The sequence below is a fragment of the Bombina bombina genome, chromosome 7 (genome assembly GCF_027579735.1).
Source record: "Bombina bombina isolate aBomBom1 chromosome 7, aBomBom1.pri, whole genome shotgun sequence".
In the NCBI taxonomy this organism is placed as follows: domain Eukaryota; kingdom Metazoa; phylum Chordata; class Amphibia; order Anura; family Bombinatoridae; genus Bombina; species Bombina bombina.
Genome location: NC_069505.1, coordinates 213873492 through 213888968, shown reverse-complemented (window position 1 = coordinate 213888968; position 15477 = coordinate 213873492). Strand labels below are relative to the sequence as shown.

At 36.2% G+C, this 15477-nt stretch overlaps 1 protein-coding gene across 1 annotated transcript in view; it reads right to left on the bottom strand.

Annotated features, from left to right (window-relative positions):
• The window catches only part of C7H11orf16 (chromosome 7 C11orf16 homolog), a 31677-nt gene extending 19773 nt beyond the window's left edge, over window positions 1–11904 (bottom strand). The window contains exons 1-4 of the mRNA XM_053689341.1: window positions 11874–11904; window positions 10477–10655; window positions 7055–7217; window positions 3391–3850 (exon numbers count right to left, since the gene is read on the bottom strand). Of these exons, the coding sequence (XP_053545316.1) occupies window positions 3391–3850; window positions 7055–7217; window positions 10477–10655; window positions 11874–11888 (817 nt within the window). The 5' untranslated portion in view covers window positions 11889–11904. The remainder of the gene's footprint in view (window positions 1–3390; window positions 3851–7054; window positions 7218–10476; window positions 10656–11873) is intronic.
• Window positions 11905–15477: the final 3573 nt, after the last annotated feature.

Genomic DNA, 15477 nt, shown 5'->3' with positions numbered 1-15477 from the left:
CCAATAGGATTTTTTCTACCTTAATTCCGATTGGCTGATAGAATTCTATCAGCCAATCGGAATCTAAAGGATGCCATCTTGGATGACGTCACTTAAAGGTACCTTCATTCAGCTTTAGTCGTCGGATGAAGAGGATGCTCCATGTCGGATGTCTTGAAGATGGACCTGCTCCACGCCGGATAGATGAAGATAGAAGATGCCATCTGGATGAAGACTTCTGCCCGTCCGGAGGACCACTTCACCCGGCTTGGATGAAGACTTCGGCCCGGCTTGGATGAAGACTTCTCCCGGTAAGTCGATCTTCAGGGGGTTAGTGTTAGGTTTTTTAAGGGTGTATTGGGTGCGTTTTATTTTTAGGTTAGGGACTTTGGGCTGCAATAGAGCTTACTGCCCTTCTAAAGGCAATGCCCATCCAAATGCCCTTTTCAGGGCAATGGGGAGCTTAGGTTTTTTATTTGGGGGGGTTGGTTGTGTGGGTGGTGGGTTTTACTGTTGGGGGGTTGTTTGTATTTTTTTTTTACAGGTAAAAGAGCTGATTACTTTGGAGCAATGCCCCGCAAAAGGCCCTTTTAAGGGCTATTGGTAGTTTAGTTTAGGCTAGGGTTTTTTTTTATTTGGGGGGGGGGGCTTTTTATTTTAATAGGGCTATTAGATTAGGTGTAATTAGTTTAAGTATCTGTAAATTGTTTATCATTTTCTGTAATTTAGTGTGTTTTTTTTGTACATTAGCTAATTTAATTTAGTTAATTGTATTTAATGTAGGGAATTTATTTAATTATAGTGTAGTGTTAGGTGTTAGTGTAACTTAGGTTAGGTTTTATTTTACAGGTACTTTTGTATTTATTTTAGCTAGGTAGTTATTAAATAGTCAATAACTATTTAATAACTATTCTACCTAGTTAAAATAAATACAAACTTGCCTGTAAAATAAAAATAAACCTTAAGATAGCTACAATGTAACTATTAGTTATATTGTAGCTATCTTAGGGTTTATTTTATAGGTAAGTATTTAGTTTTAAATAGGAATAATTTAGTTAATGATAGTAATATTTATTTAGATGTATTGTAATTATATTTAAGTTAGGGGGTGTTAGAGTTAGACTTAGATTTAGGGGTTAATAACTTTAATATAGTGGCGGCGACGTTGGGGGCAGCAGATTAGGGGTTAATAAATGTAGGTAGGTTGCGGCGACATTGGGGCGGCAGATTAGGGGTTAATAAATAGTATGTAGGTGTCGGCGATGTTGGGGGCAGCAGATTAGGGGTTAATAATTATAATGTAGGTGTCGGCGATGTGGGGGGTGGCAGATTAGGTTTAATAAGTGTAAGATTAGGGGTGCTTAGACTCGGGGTTCATGTTAGGGTGTTAGGTGTAGACATAAAATGTATTTCCCCATAGGAATCAATGGGGCTGCGTTAGTGAGTTTTACGCTGCTTTTTTGCAGGTGTTAGACTTTTTCTCAGCCGGCTCTACCCGTTGATTCCTATGGGGAAATCGTGCACGAGCATGTACAACCAGCTTACTGCTGACTTAAGCAGCGCTGGTATTGGAGTAAGGTAATGAGCAAAATTTTGCTTAACGCTCACTTCTTGTCTTTTAACGACGGGTTTCTGAAAACTCGTAATACCAGCGCTGCATGTAAGTGAGCTGTGAGGGAAAACTGCTCGTTAGCCTCTAACGCAAAACTCGTCATCTGGGCCATTGTTTCTTTATAAAGCGATATAACACACATATTATCTCAAGGAGTTAGATTCTTAAAGATAAGGCTTTTTCAAGCAGTATATAGTTATTTTGTTATTCATAAGCAGCGAGGGAATTAAGCGATTTGCTGACTTTATTTACAACTATAGTCATACAGCATCTGTAATATGTAGGAAGTTTACCTAGCTAAAGTTGTGGTAGTATCACATGGTATTAGAAGATTACGGAGCTGATATTATTGATATAATCATTTCTAACCTGAGAATATCAAACACACATAAGTATTTTCACACCAGACTCAAGGTAAATACTAGACCTAATACTATTATAAGCCATATATGAGTACCTGAATGTTTTTAACCACAAACCCACTTTTAAAGGGACATTCCGGTCAAGATTTAAATGCACATAGATAAATCACATCTTTAAATAGAAACCTATTTACAATCTACATGTATTGGCAAAAATGCTTCTAGTAAAAGTTATTACTGTTTTAGTGTTAACATTTTTCTCTGCACGTGCACGTGAAGCATATCTAGATACTATCAGTGCACCAGCATTTTAAATACTACAGCTGCTTAAAACACAAGTGGGGCTTATAGCATGTCAGCAATTATCAAATTGAGTCTTTACTAGATGGTACAAGCACCTTAGGCTCTCTGCGCAAGTGCTGTGTGTAAAATGCTGGTGCACGGTGCATACTTAAATATACTTTTGAAGCAGCTATAGCTTTTATTAGAAGCATTTTTGCTAATACATTTATATTACAAAATTGCTTCTATTTAAAACTGAAATGCATTTATGCAGTTTCCCATTTTGGCTGGAATGTCCTTTAAATAAAGAAATAAAGTTTTATGTTTTAATACACCAACCACACATTAAATCAAAGAGATTAATAGAGTGATTAAAGAGTATCCCTTTCTCAGTCCTCTAGACTGATGTTGTAAATACTGACTCATAGAGCATGAAATAAAAAAAATAAAAACTTTCTGAATTGCTTTAGATATCAAATAAAATTACTTCTGGTATCTTTTGTTGTAGAGCATATCTGTGCATGTCTTGACCACTATACGAGATCAATGTTTCCAATAATGTTTTTAATAAAGTTATACGTTTTTAAATACTAGATGTTTGCAGTAAAGAATAACAGTGCGAACACTGCTGCAATATAGTGGTCAGTGCATAATGAAATACTCTTCAAGAAAGGATATGAAGAAAACAAGGTCAATTTGATCATGAACGTATAGTGTAAAGTTGTTGTTTTCTTCATTTTTTTCTTGCATGTTTTATATGAATTATGAACGTTTAAAGGAACATAAAACCCAAAATATTTCTTTCACGATTCAGATAGAGCAAAACGAATTTTAAATTTACTTCTATTATCAAATTTGCTTCATATTTTCTTGGTATCCTTTGCTTAAGAGAGCAGCAATACATTACTGGGAGCTATATAAACACATTGAGTGAATCAATGACAAAAGGTATATATACGCGACTATCACCCAGTAGGGCAGCACTGCTCCCGAGCCTACCTAGGTATGTTTTTCAACAAATGATACCAAGAGAACAAAGCTAATTATATAAAAAGGAAATTGGAAAGTTGTTTAAAACTGATGCTCTATCTGAATCATGAAATAAATATTTTGGGTTTTATGTCCCTTTAATTCTGACTTTCGTGCTCCTTTAACTTTGCTTTTCTTCCTCCCCCAGGGAAACTGGAGACTGTGAGCATACTGTTGTTTTCTTGAGGCTGTCTGTGTCTATGTTTAAGTGCGTCTCAAATTTCACTTTAGAAGCCTCTGATTGGCAAAAGTAGACAATGAACATAAATTCCAGCAGATGTTTCACAGGGTGTATAATGACCTTTAGACCAGTACATGGAGCCATAAAAATGACAGAATGGGACATATACACAGTACCTCTCAGAGGATCCCGTGTCTCAAGGCCCATGGTGACAACTCCTGGGCCAAATCTTGTCACGTCTGTTTCCCAGGGAGCCAGCACATTGTCCCCTGGAACTATACTGTGTCTCAGCGCATCAAAGTAATCAATGATGTCACCAGCCTCTGTCTTCTGCAGCATGGTTTGGTATCGCTCTCCTTCTGCACACGGCTTATTAAACTCAATTAGGAACATTCCGTGCTCCTCCTGGAATGAAAAGGATAATTCCTACTAGTAAAAGCCATTTATTAACTTTTTGGGGTCAATTTATGTAAGTGCGAGCAGACATGATCTGATATAGCGGATCATGTCCGCTGCACATCGATAAATGCCGACAGCATTCGCTGTCGGCATTTATCATTGCACCAGCAGTTCTTGTGAACTGCTGGTGCAATACCGCCCCCTGCAGATTCGCGGCCAATCGGCCGCAAGCAGGGGGTGTCAATCAACCCGATCGTATTCGATCAGGTTGATTTCTGGCGATATCTGTCCGCGCCTCAGAGCAGGCGGACAGGTTATGGAGCTTGATAAATTGACCTCTTTGTATTTTTATATTGAAGGCTGAATGAGGGTTACAATGTTTGAGAGTGATGTATACTTCCTAAGGGACATATAGGTGACCAACCATAAGAGGTGACAGAGCGGAGCATTATGTTATACCTGTCAGCTAACTTGCTGAGTCTTTTATATAAACATAAGGAGGGGGGAATTAGTAAATAAATTACAGTTGTGATTTTCTTCTATAGACTATATTCCATATGTAAAACATCCCAAAAATGGCCTAATATGACTTCCAGACACAGGGGTCGATTTATCAAGTGTCTGTCCGACATGATCCGCTCAGCGGATCATGTTCGATAGACATCGCTGAATGCCGACAGCATATGCTCTCAGCATTTAACATTGCACAAGCAGTTCTGGTGAACTGCTTGTGCAATGCTGCCCTCTGCAGATTCTCGCTAGCAGGGAGTGTCAATCAGCCGGATCGTATACGATCGGGCAGATTGATGTCTGAAGCCTCAGAGGATGTCTACAAGTTAAGGAGCAGCAGTCTTAAGACCGCTGCTTCTTAACTGCTGTTTTTCGGCGAGCCTGAAGGCTCGTGCGGAAACAGCTACGTTGGGGCCGATTGACAGCTTGTTAAATCGGCCCCACAGTGTTAAAGTATTGACCTTCTGAGCACAGATACAAAATCCCAAGGTCATTTTCCTAAAGCTGCTGTTTGAATTAGAAAAAGCTCTCAGATTTGTAGACAATATAAAATGATAAGGTAAATTTCTGTAAGAGACATAAAGCCCAGTTTTAACCACTAGATGGCAGTAGTATTTTCACTTTGTAGCATTCATGCAAAAATGCTGCTGTATAGCGCTCCATACACAAGCGCACTCCTGAGCCTATCTGCCTGATTTGCAACAAATGAGAACAAAGAAAAATAGATAATAGAAGTAAATTGAAAACTTTTTTAAACAAGATTTTTCAATTGGATTTTCACAAGGATTTCCCTGAAGCAAATGATGATGCAGTAAAAGTAAAACATGAAATTGAACCTATAGCAGCTACCTGAAGGGTGTGCAAACAGGTGAGCACTGAGATACAGCAATACAAGATGGCGGAGCAATACAAGATGGCAGCACCCATGACTAGAAGGCAATACCTTAATGCTTATAAAATGTATTTAATGGTTAATGTCCCTTTAACAAAGATATAGCAGATATACCCAGTTCAGCTCTGCTTTGCAGAATAAACATTACCTGTCATTTTGTTAGCCCAGTTAACAAGGTTTTGCAAATCAAGAGCTACTTTATTGTGGCCAAACAAGCAAGAAACATAAATAATCTTTATTGCAGTGTTGTTTATGTGACTTAAGTTATGGGGATATGCAGTGATTAGTTTAAAGGAACATAAAAGAATAAAAAGAAAATGTGCTTTGTTACTGAACTGTTGCTTTCATATAACTGCGGGATTTACCCCATACCGAGGGGTTAAAAAATAGCTAACTATCCAGAGCAGAAGTGCACTACTGCGAGCTAGCTGAACACATTTGGTGAGCCAATGACAAGAAGAAGCATATGTGTGTAGCCACCAATCACTAGCTAGCTCCCAGTGGTGCAGTGCTGCTCCTCAGCCTACCTATGTATATAACCCCTCCAACCTCACACATATCTCAGTCTAATGCATAGACAAGCAGAAGTGAGGTAAGAAAAAGAGCAGGGAAAAAGATGTGCTTAAAAAAACAAAACCTTTAAAAAAGAAAGGGTGGGGGTCTCATGGACTCTCACCACCATGAAATAATTTATCAGCTAAGCATAAATTACATTTTCTTTCATACAGGTGTCGAGAGTCCACGATCCATTACTCTTGGGAACTAACACCCAAGCATTGGAGTTCCCTAGTAATAACATAAAGGGAGGGATTTAAAAAACATCTTTTTCACTGAGAGAATAAATTCACAATCAATAGACACTCGTCCACCATCTAAGTAGCAGACAGCCCAAACCATTACTGAAACATATCAGTAAAGGCTATGGAATAGGATTATATTGTAGATCCATAAAGAGAGGCAACAGAAAAGTCCTGTGACCGATTATGGAACGTTTATGAAGAAATTCACATGAGGTGAATAAAATAATCATAATCAATGCCTCAAATACATCCCTCTGACAAGCACTGCACACTGAGGTGAAACTGGGCCTCAAAATACACTAAAAACCCCTCTCTATGAAGAAACTAATTCTTAAACCCCCTCCAGCAGAGACAAAGAAAAGACTGAGGTGGGAGGGGTTATATACATAGGTAGGCTTAGAATCTTTTCCTCCTCCTAGTGGTAGACATGAATAATTCCCATGAGTAATGGATAGTAGACTCTCACCACCATGAAATAAATGAATTTATCAGATAACTTATGTTTGTTTTCAGTGAAGATAAACTGTTTTGTTTATAGTATTTAATAGTATTTTTAACTTTGTGATCATTGTATTATTTCTGGTTTTATTTGTGTATATTTTGTATCTAATAAACTAATACAAAAAACAGCTGTCCACATGTGATTTCTCTTGCTGTACATATCTCTACCAAGCATTAAATCTGCCTAGAGTAGCAACTGGCATTAGGGAATCCATTTTTAAAATAAATACAAGTATAAAAAGATGAGCAATTGTGAAACTAATTTGAATATTGTTTCCCAGAATCCCCTGCTTCAGAGGCACTGGTTTTCTGTACATAGAGGACCAGTTGTGTATTGCTATACTCAGAATGGGGTAGGTTTATTTTTCATCTCTTTTTACTTTCATTAATTTATTTGCAACTGGGAACTAATTTTGAGAATGCTGTAAAAATCCATGAGAGTCACTTTTCATGAGAATTCTGATGCGGTGACCCAGCTGTTACACGTGACATACGGGATAATCTTACCTCCTGTTTTACTGTAGCCAGGTAGTAAAACCCATCATGGTACCTTCTTGCGAGCACCGCTTCATATACCCGTAATGGAGTCAGGCTTGGATAAGTGCTCTGTGCATCAACTGCCTTACATGTAACACGTGGGAAATGGGGACAGTTGTTTGTCCAAGAACATCTTGAAAAATAAAAGTAAATCAGTTTAGAAGATTTTGGGATAATTCCATGGATATGAAACCCAAAATTAGTATTCGATGATTCAGACAGAGCAAACAATTCTAAACAATTTTACAGTTTAATTCTATTTTCACATTTGCTTCATTCTCTTGGTACCCTTTGTTGAAGGAACAGCAATGCACTACTGGGAGCTAGCTGAGCACATCACATGAGCCAATATAAAGATATGTGCAGCCACCAATCTGCATCTAGTTCCCAGTAGTGCATTGCTTCACCTGAGCCTCCCTAGGTATGTGTTTCAACAAAGGCAACCAATAGAACAAAGCTGATTAGATAATAGTATTACATGAAAAGATGTATATTATGGTTGCGCTATGTAATCTATTTTACTGTCCTTTAAGTTTTAATGTAGGAGAAGTGATGAAATAAGGTAGTGTGACAATGTTTGTCGTACCTAGAGCTAAAATAAAAATGGGTTGTAGTTTTATTAAAGGGATATGAAACCCAAAAATGTATTTTGTGATATAGTAAGACAGAGCATACAATTTAAAGAGATACATGTCAGGAAATAGTGCTGCCATATAGTGCTCTTACTAATGGATAACACTCTTAGAAAACTGCTGCCATATAGTGCTCCAGACACCTGCATCCTGCTAAACTGTTTAAAAAAGCACAAAGAAAATTTGATAATAGAAGTAAATTAGAACGTTGTTTAAGATTGTGTGCTGTATCTGAATCATGAAATAAAATGTCCCTTTAAGCAGTCTTAAAATGATAATCTTTTAGCAGAATCAGGAAGGAATAACTTAAACTTTGCCATTAATGATTCATTTAAGTGTTCTTGTATATACTGTATATAATACATTGAAGAGGAGATCAATTTACAGTGGAATGTCCCTTACGTTAAAGGACCATTAAACTTCATTTCATGCAATACACATTTATTATTTATTTGGCTGCCTTTTGTTGTAAAATACATCTAAAAATAGTGCTTGTTTTACTTTCTCCCAGGGAGGCTTGGATTAATACTTTTAGGAAATGTATGTGAGCTTTTGTTTACTTTTCTCTCCCTCCCTAAACTTTTTAGGGGCGTACCTTGCATTCCTATTGGCTGATTTAAATCTTCAAATTCAAATTAGCCAATAGGAGGAGAGCTACTGAAATTCTATTGGCTGTTTAAATCAGCCAATAGGAATGCAAGGTACGCCATATTTAAACACGTAACTTGCATTCAATATTCAGTGTACGGCGGTGATCATACGAAGATGATCCTCCACGCTCCATGGCTCCGCGGTCGCCGGTCTTCAGTTCTACAGTCCTGGACGAAGATAGAAGAGGTCGCCGCGATGGAAGATGTCGCTGCTTGGAAGAAGACTTCACCCCCGGACTTCAAGAGCCGTGAGTACCTAACTGGGGGTTAGACTTAGGGCAATGCCCTACAAAAAGCCCTTTAAGGGCTATTGGTAGTTTAGTATTAGATTAGGTGGTGTTTTTATTTGGGGGGGGGGGCTTTTTGATAATTTGGTTTATTATTTTCTGTAATGTTAGACTTTTTTATTTTTCGTAATTTTATATTAATTTAATTTAATCTTAGGTTTGTTTGTTTTTTAAGTACTGTTATGATTTTTTATTTTAAAGGGACAGTCTACACCAGAATTTTTATTGTTTTAAAAGATAGATAATCCCTTTATTACCCATTCCCCAGTTTTGCATAGCCAACACTGTTATATTAATATACTTTTAACCTCTGTGATTATCTTGTATCTAAGCCTCTGCAAACTGCCCCCTTATTTCAGTTCTTTTGACAGACTTGCAGTTTAGTCAATCAGTGCCTGCTCCCAGATAACTTCACGTGCACGAGCACAGTGTTATCTATATGAAATACATGAACTAACACCCTCTAGTGGTGAAAAACTGTTAAAATGCATTCTGAAAAGAGGCCTTCAAGGTCTAAGAAATTAGCATATGAACCTCCTAGGTTAAGCTTTCAACTAAGAATACCAAGAGAACAAAGCAAAATTGGTGATAAAAGTAAATTGGAAAATTGTTTAAAATTACATTCTCTATCTGAATCATGAAAGTTTTTTTGGGCCTAGACTGTCCCTTTAATTGTAATTTAGTATTTTATGTAATGTGGGGATAATTTAGGGGGTGTTAGGTTAGGGGGCTTAGTAATTAAGTTAGTTATCTGAGTTGTGGGGGGTTGGCGGTTTAGGAGTTAATAAATTAATTAGGTTTATTGCAATGTGGGGGGTTGGCAGTTTAAGGGTTAATAATTTAATTAGTTACTTTGCGATGTGGGGGTTTGGCAGTTTAGGGGTTAATAATTTAATGAGTTACTTTGCGATGTGGGGGTTTGGCGGTTTAGGGGTTTATACATTTATTATTCCAGCGCTGCGGAATCTGTTGGCACTCTACAAATACCTGATAATAATAATAATAATATTAGGTAGATCGCAATGTGGGTGAATGGCGGATTAGGGGTTAATAGATTAATTAGGTAGATAGCGATGTGGGTGAATGGCGCATTAGGGGTTAATAGATTAATTAGGCATATTGCGTTGTAGGGGGATTGTGGATATAGGGGTTTTTACGTGTCGAGTTTATTTTTGGGAGGCGGGTTAGACTTTTACGGGAGATTCAACTTTTTTTCTTATGTGCCAGCAGTTTCTAAAGTGCCGTAAGTCAATTGTGACTCCAGGAAATGTGTATTTACGCACATTTCTGGACATTGCTAGTTTATCCGACTTTATGAACTGCCGGCGGGGTTTATATGATTCCCCGATGTGCGAGGTGAAATTACAAGCAGTTGCGCTGAAGCCTGCGTCGCATATGTAATCTCGACCATAATGTCACATGCTTTTAAAAGGTGGATTTACAGTTTTACATCAACAATCATGATAGGCAAATCATATTTTACAATAGTAATCAAGTTTAATCAGTGGAAAACCACCTTAAGGAAATACAAGAGTGCAGGTTACACCAGTCTGCACATGTGCAAACAGAGTTTGTGCTATATCTGAATATTAGTTTGTGATTGGTTAGCAGGGGTTCTTTTGTTCTGGGGGACAGGGAAATCAGTGAAATGAATAAACATAAAACAATATACTCATTTGACAAAATAAAGCTGCAGTTTTCGTTGCAAAATTATTCTTATATATGAAGGTTCATAATCACATAGTTTACAATATGTGTTTAATGTCCCTTTAAATTATATATCCAATGCTCCTTTAATTCTGATAATAGGAAATGATAATTACCTCTGGGGGACAGAGAGATGTGTGACACACTGATGGGTCATGCCTGAACATCCACAGAGTGTTTCCGGAGTACTGATGAGGCTGTGGCAGGAGTGTACACTGAGAGGAGTCACCACATTGCAGCAATTGTGATTTGCACACATTGGTCTCATAGAGTGATCCAATGAATGGCGCGAGATCTGACATTAAATAATAAATTGTTAGACCAACATGCAATTCACCTTTTTTTTTTTACATCTTTCCACTAAGATCTAGTTAGTTGTGAAGCATCTATAAAACGAGTAATATCCTGAATAATTAGGATAGATAAATAATTTTTAATATATTTTTCCAACATATTAATCAATATTTTTCAAATTGAGATGCTTGAGGATAATATGAAATCAAAAAATTTTAATTCACAAATAAACCTTTGTTCACAATATTTCCTTTTAGTTTTAAACAGTCGTCTTTCTCTTAATGATTTAGAAAAAACGTAATGTTACAACTGAAATACACTGTAATTAAGATGTCAAAAGATAATAACAAAATATTACTTATACCAATAAAAATGGCTTTTGACAAATATTATCTATTGTTTATTTTCCATTTATTTGACTACTAATTCTGAATATAGACATTGAATACAGTTTGTGTAATGTTATTAATATATATTTACATTTTCTTTTAATGGTCAATAACATTAATAATTGTACTGTATATATGAAAAATATAACATTATTTCTGACTTTATATAATCCCATAGGAAAAGATTTGCACAATTTAATTTTTATTATAATAATTTTTTTTCAGAATTTGGTTTGGCTGGTTTATAGTGTGATGTAGAGAACAGACTTCAGATAGTGTGTCACACTGCCTCATGGTGTGATTTGACAGCAAGACAGTTTTAAAATAATTAATAAGGTTGGAAATAATAAAGACTAGTTTGTATCTTACTGTTTTTGTGTGTATTTCAGAATCCATAACATTTTCTTTCCTTTTAATTTATATTGACAGAAGTTTGTTGAATCATTTACATATTGAATGCAGAATATTTTGTTTTAGTAGAAATGTTTTCATTCTGAGATATCATTTCTGTTTGCCAACGATCTGAAGTTATTTTAAACATTTTTCAACAATCATTGATAAAAAAGGATCATAACCAATACATTAATTTAGTTTAAAAAGATAAAGGTTTATAGAACTATACTGATTGAAAAGTATATTTTTAATTTAATACTACACCCCGTTTGTTTAGTTTAATGTTTATAAGTTAAACAAAAACGTCAAAGCACCCTGCTAAATATATGACTGGAATATATAAATATATATAAATAATTCTATATAGGTTTCCCTGCTCTCTATGAGGGTCATATTTACTGTTTAATTTCCTTACATTTTAATAACAAGGATCTTACCATTGTTGAGAGCATTTGATGCAAGTTTTTACCTCCCCACTGTGCTGCTTTGAGAATTTTTTCAGGTTGAATGAGGACTTAGTAAGTTTAATGTTTCCCCGTTGCTAAGTTTGTTGCTAACAGCAACTCTCAGACACAATGTTCAAACCCTAAACAGACTGTGCATGCTCCAGACATACAGAATATGCTTTAGCCCTTAAGTATTAGGATAACACGTTTGTCAGGTTTACCTGACATAAATGTGTATTTCATTGAAAAATGCTTTGTAACTATAACTGAAGTTATTTAAAAAAAATATATATTTAAAAAAAATATTAACAAATAAAGTAAGTGTACTTGTGAGTTAGTGGGCACACACATACACAAACACACACACACACATATATATATATATCTATATATATATATATATATATATATATATACACATATACATACACACACACATATACATACACACATATATATATATATATATATATATACACACACATATACATCTACACACACACACACACACATATATATATATATATATATATATACACATATACATACACACACACACTTATATACACGCACATATATTCATACACACACATGTATATATATGTATATATATATATATATATATATACACTCACACATAAACACATACATACACATACACACATGGACATAAATATACATATACACCTACACTTATCACACACACATATACATACAGACACACATATGTCTATACTATAATCGCGTTTGTAATGCGTTAGTGTCGCCAGTTGCGCACGCATCCTCAAAGGAATGTTGGCTGTGCGAGGCAGCCATAAGAATGTTGGCTACACGCGCAGCCAAAATAATCCACCTGATTGCAGCAAAGCAGGGTGCCATTTTCGTAATCCACCTGGATGCAGCGTAGGCAAACCAGAAGACTTAAAAAAAAAAACACGCAACCGCCCACACAAAATATCGAAACATGTAAACGACCGCAAGAAATAAGTAAAAAACACGTAAACACTGGCACAAAGTATAACAAATAAAACTAACCACCCTCGCAAAGTATTAACAAACACCTAAACCGCACATCGCAATAAACCTAATTAACCTATTAACCCCTAACCGCCAACCCCCAATATCGCAATAAATCAAATTGACCTATTAACCCCTAAACTGACAAACCCCCTACATCGCAAAAAAACGAATTATCCTGTTAACCCCTAAACCGACAAACCCCCACATCACAATAAACCTCATTAACCCCTAAACCGCCAACCCCAAACATTGCAATAAATCAAATTAACCTATTAACCCCTAAACCGCCAAACCCCCACATCGCAATAAACCTAATTAACCTATTAACCCCTAATCCGACAAACCCCCAACATCGCAATAAACCTAATTAACCTATTAACCCCTAATTCAACAACCCCCCACAATGCAAATAACTAATTTACTTACTAAGCCCCCTAACCTAACACCCCCTAAATTAACCACAATACTAAGTTACACTTAAATAAACCTAACATTAAATTACAAAAAAAGTCGAAAATTACAAAAAATAAAAAACTTTAAAATTACAGAAAAAAATAAACAAAATTATCAAAAATAAAAAAAATTAAACCTAATCCCTATGAAAATAAATAAAAAATAAATAAAAAAAAAACTACCCCCAGCCCCTGACACAGACAACAATAGAGTAATCATGATGGTGCATTTAGGGAATGAACAGCATTTATATACTAGCCCTGAACTGATGGAGTCAGGCCTCCTGGCATTCAGTAATTGGTTCGTCTTGAGACAGTGCCACTCTTATATTTATAAACATAAAGATAGGAATAACTTTCTACGCACACTAACCCCGTTTGAGGCCCTATGCAACTCTAGGGCTCCCATTAGAAGAGCCCTCTCATCAACCTATGCCCTTCTACAGTCCACAACAAATAGCCCATATTATATTGATAGCTGGGAGAAAGAATTGGGGATAGACTTGACCGACACAGACAGAACACTAATATTCTCAACAGTGACTAGAATCTCTGCATCCAGCAGATTGACTGAGATGAATTTAAAAATAATTCAGAGATGGTACCTTACCCCAGCCAGACTTCATAAACTATTCCCTACTTGTAGCGATAGATGTTGGAGATGCGGAGTACACTTAGGTACTATGTCCCATATATGGTGGACATGTCCACAAATAGTGGGTATATGGAGAGAAGTAGCACGTGAGATGTCGGTTATGTTGGGTATTTCTCTGCCTGCGGACCCCCTACTGTGGCTCTTCAATATCATCCCACAAAAGATTTCAAAAGATAGAAGAAATTTACTTTTTATCGGTAGCAATAGTCTCAAAAAATTAATAGCAAAAAATTGGAAAAGCAGAATAGTACCAGATATAACACAATGGTTACACATTTTTAATCAAATTCTTGAGCTAGAGGAGTATTCCTACATGACTAACAAGAACATAGATTCATATGCCCAAATGAAAGTGATATGGGAGGAATATGTGAACTCCAGATCCCAGGTTCCACAGTAAGAAGTTTCTCACGCAGTTTCAAGACGAAATTAATCACTCAGACATTGTTGTTTTTTACACAAATATATTTTTCATTTTATTGTATGTTTGTTTGTTTGTTTAAAGCGTTAAACCCTAACTGACAGCATTATTCTTTGTCAACAGTCAGTATACATTGTACTTGATACCATCAATGTGATTTCTTTCTCTAACGTAATGTAACATGCACTGTCTGTACAAACTCTACTAATTTCCTAATAAAGCTGTTTCAAAAAAAAAACAAAAAAAACTACCCCCTAAACTAAACTACCAATAGGGCCTTTTGTAGGGCATTGCCCTAAGTTAAACAGTTCTTTTACATTTAAAAATTACTAAATCCCCCCTAACAGTAAAACCACCCACCCACCAAACCCCCAAAAATAAAAAAACTAACACTAAAAAAAACCCTAAAGTACCCATTGCCCCTAAAGGGGCATTTGTATGGGCATTGCTCTTAAAAGGGCATTCAGCCCTTTGACTGCCCTTAAAAGGACAATCAGCTCTTTTTCAGCCCATTAAATCCCTAATCTTAAAAATAAAAAAAAATCCTAACACTAAGCCCCAAATAGCTACTCACCGTTCTTGAAGTTCGGCAGAGAAGGTCTTCTTCCAGACAGCTCCATCATCTTCTTCGAAGTGAAGGCGGCGCAAAAATATCAGTCTAAGACTGATGCTGGTGTACACTTATGTAGCACTCACTTTCCTAAAAAGGCTATTAAAGAGAAGCAGATTAGAAATGGGGGAATAGGAGGAGGGATGCTTTAAAGTAAAAGTAAAGTTCGGTGGTCAGCTATGCACATTTACATAGGTAATATAAAAATAATATGAGTTTCATTCATCGTTTTTCTCAAATCAATTTATAAATAAAATTTTCGCCGCAAATAAAGTAATAATTTGACTATTTTCAAATCATCCCGTTTTTCGAAACATATTACACTTCCTTGTCACGTTTTTATGTTCATCCAATTGACTTTCTGGCCGATCGGCGGCCGTGAAACTACGTCATTCTAACATGAGATGAAGTGCGCATGCGCAAAATCTATTCTACAC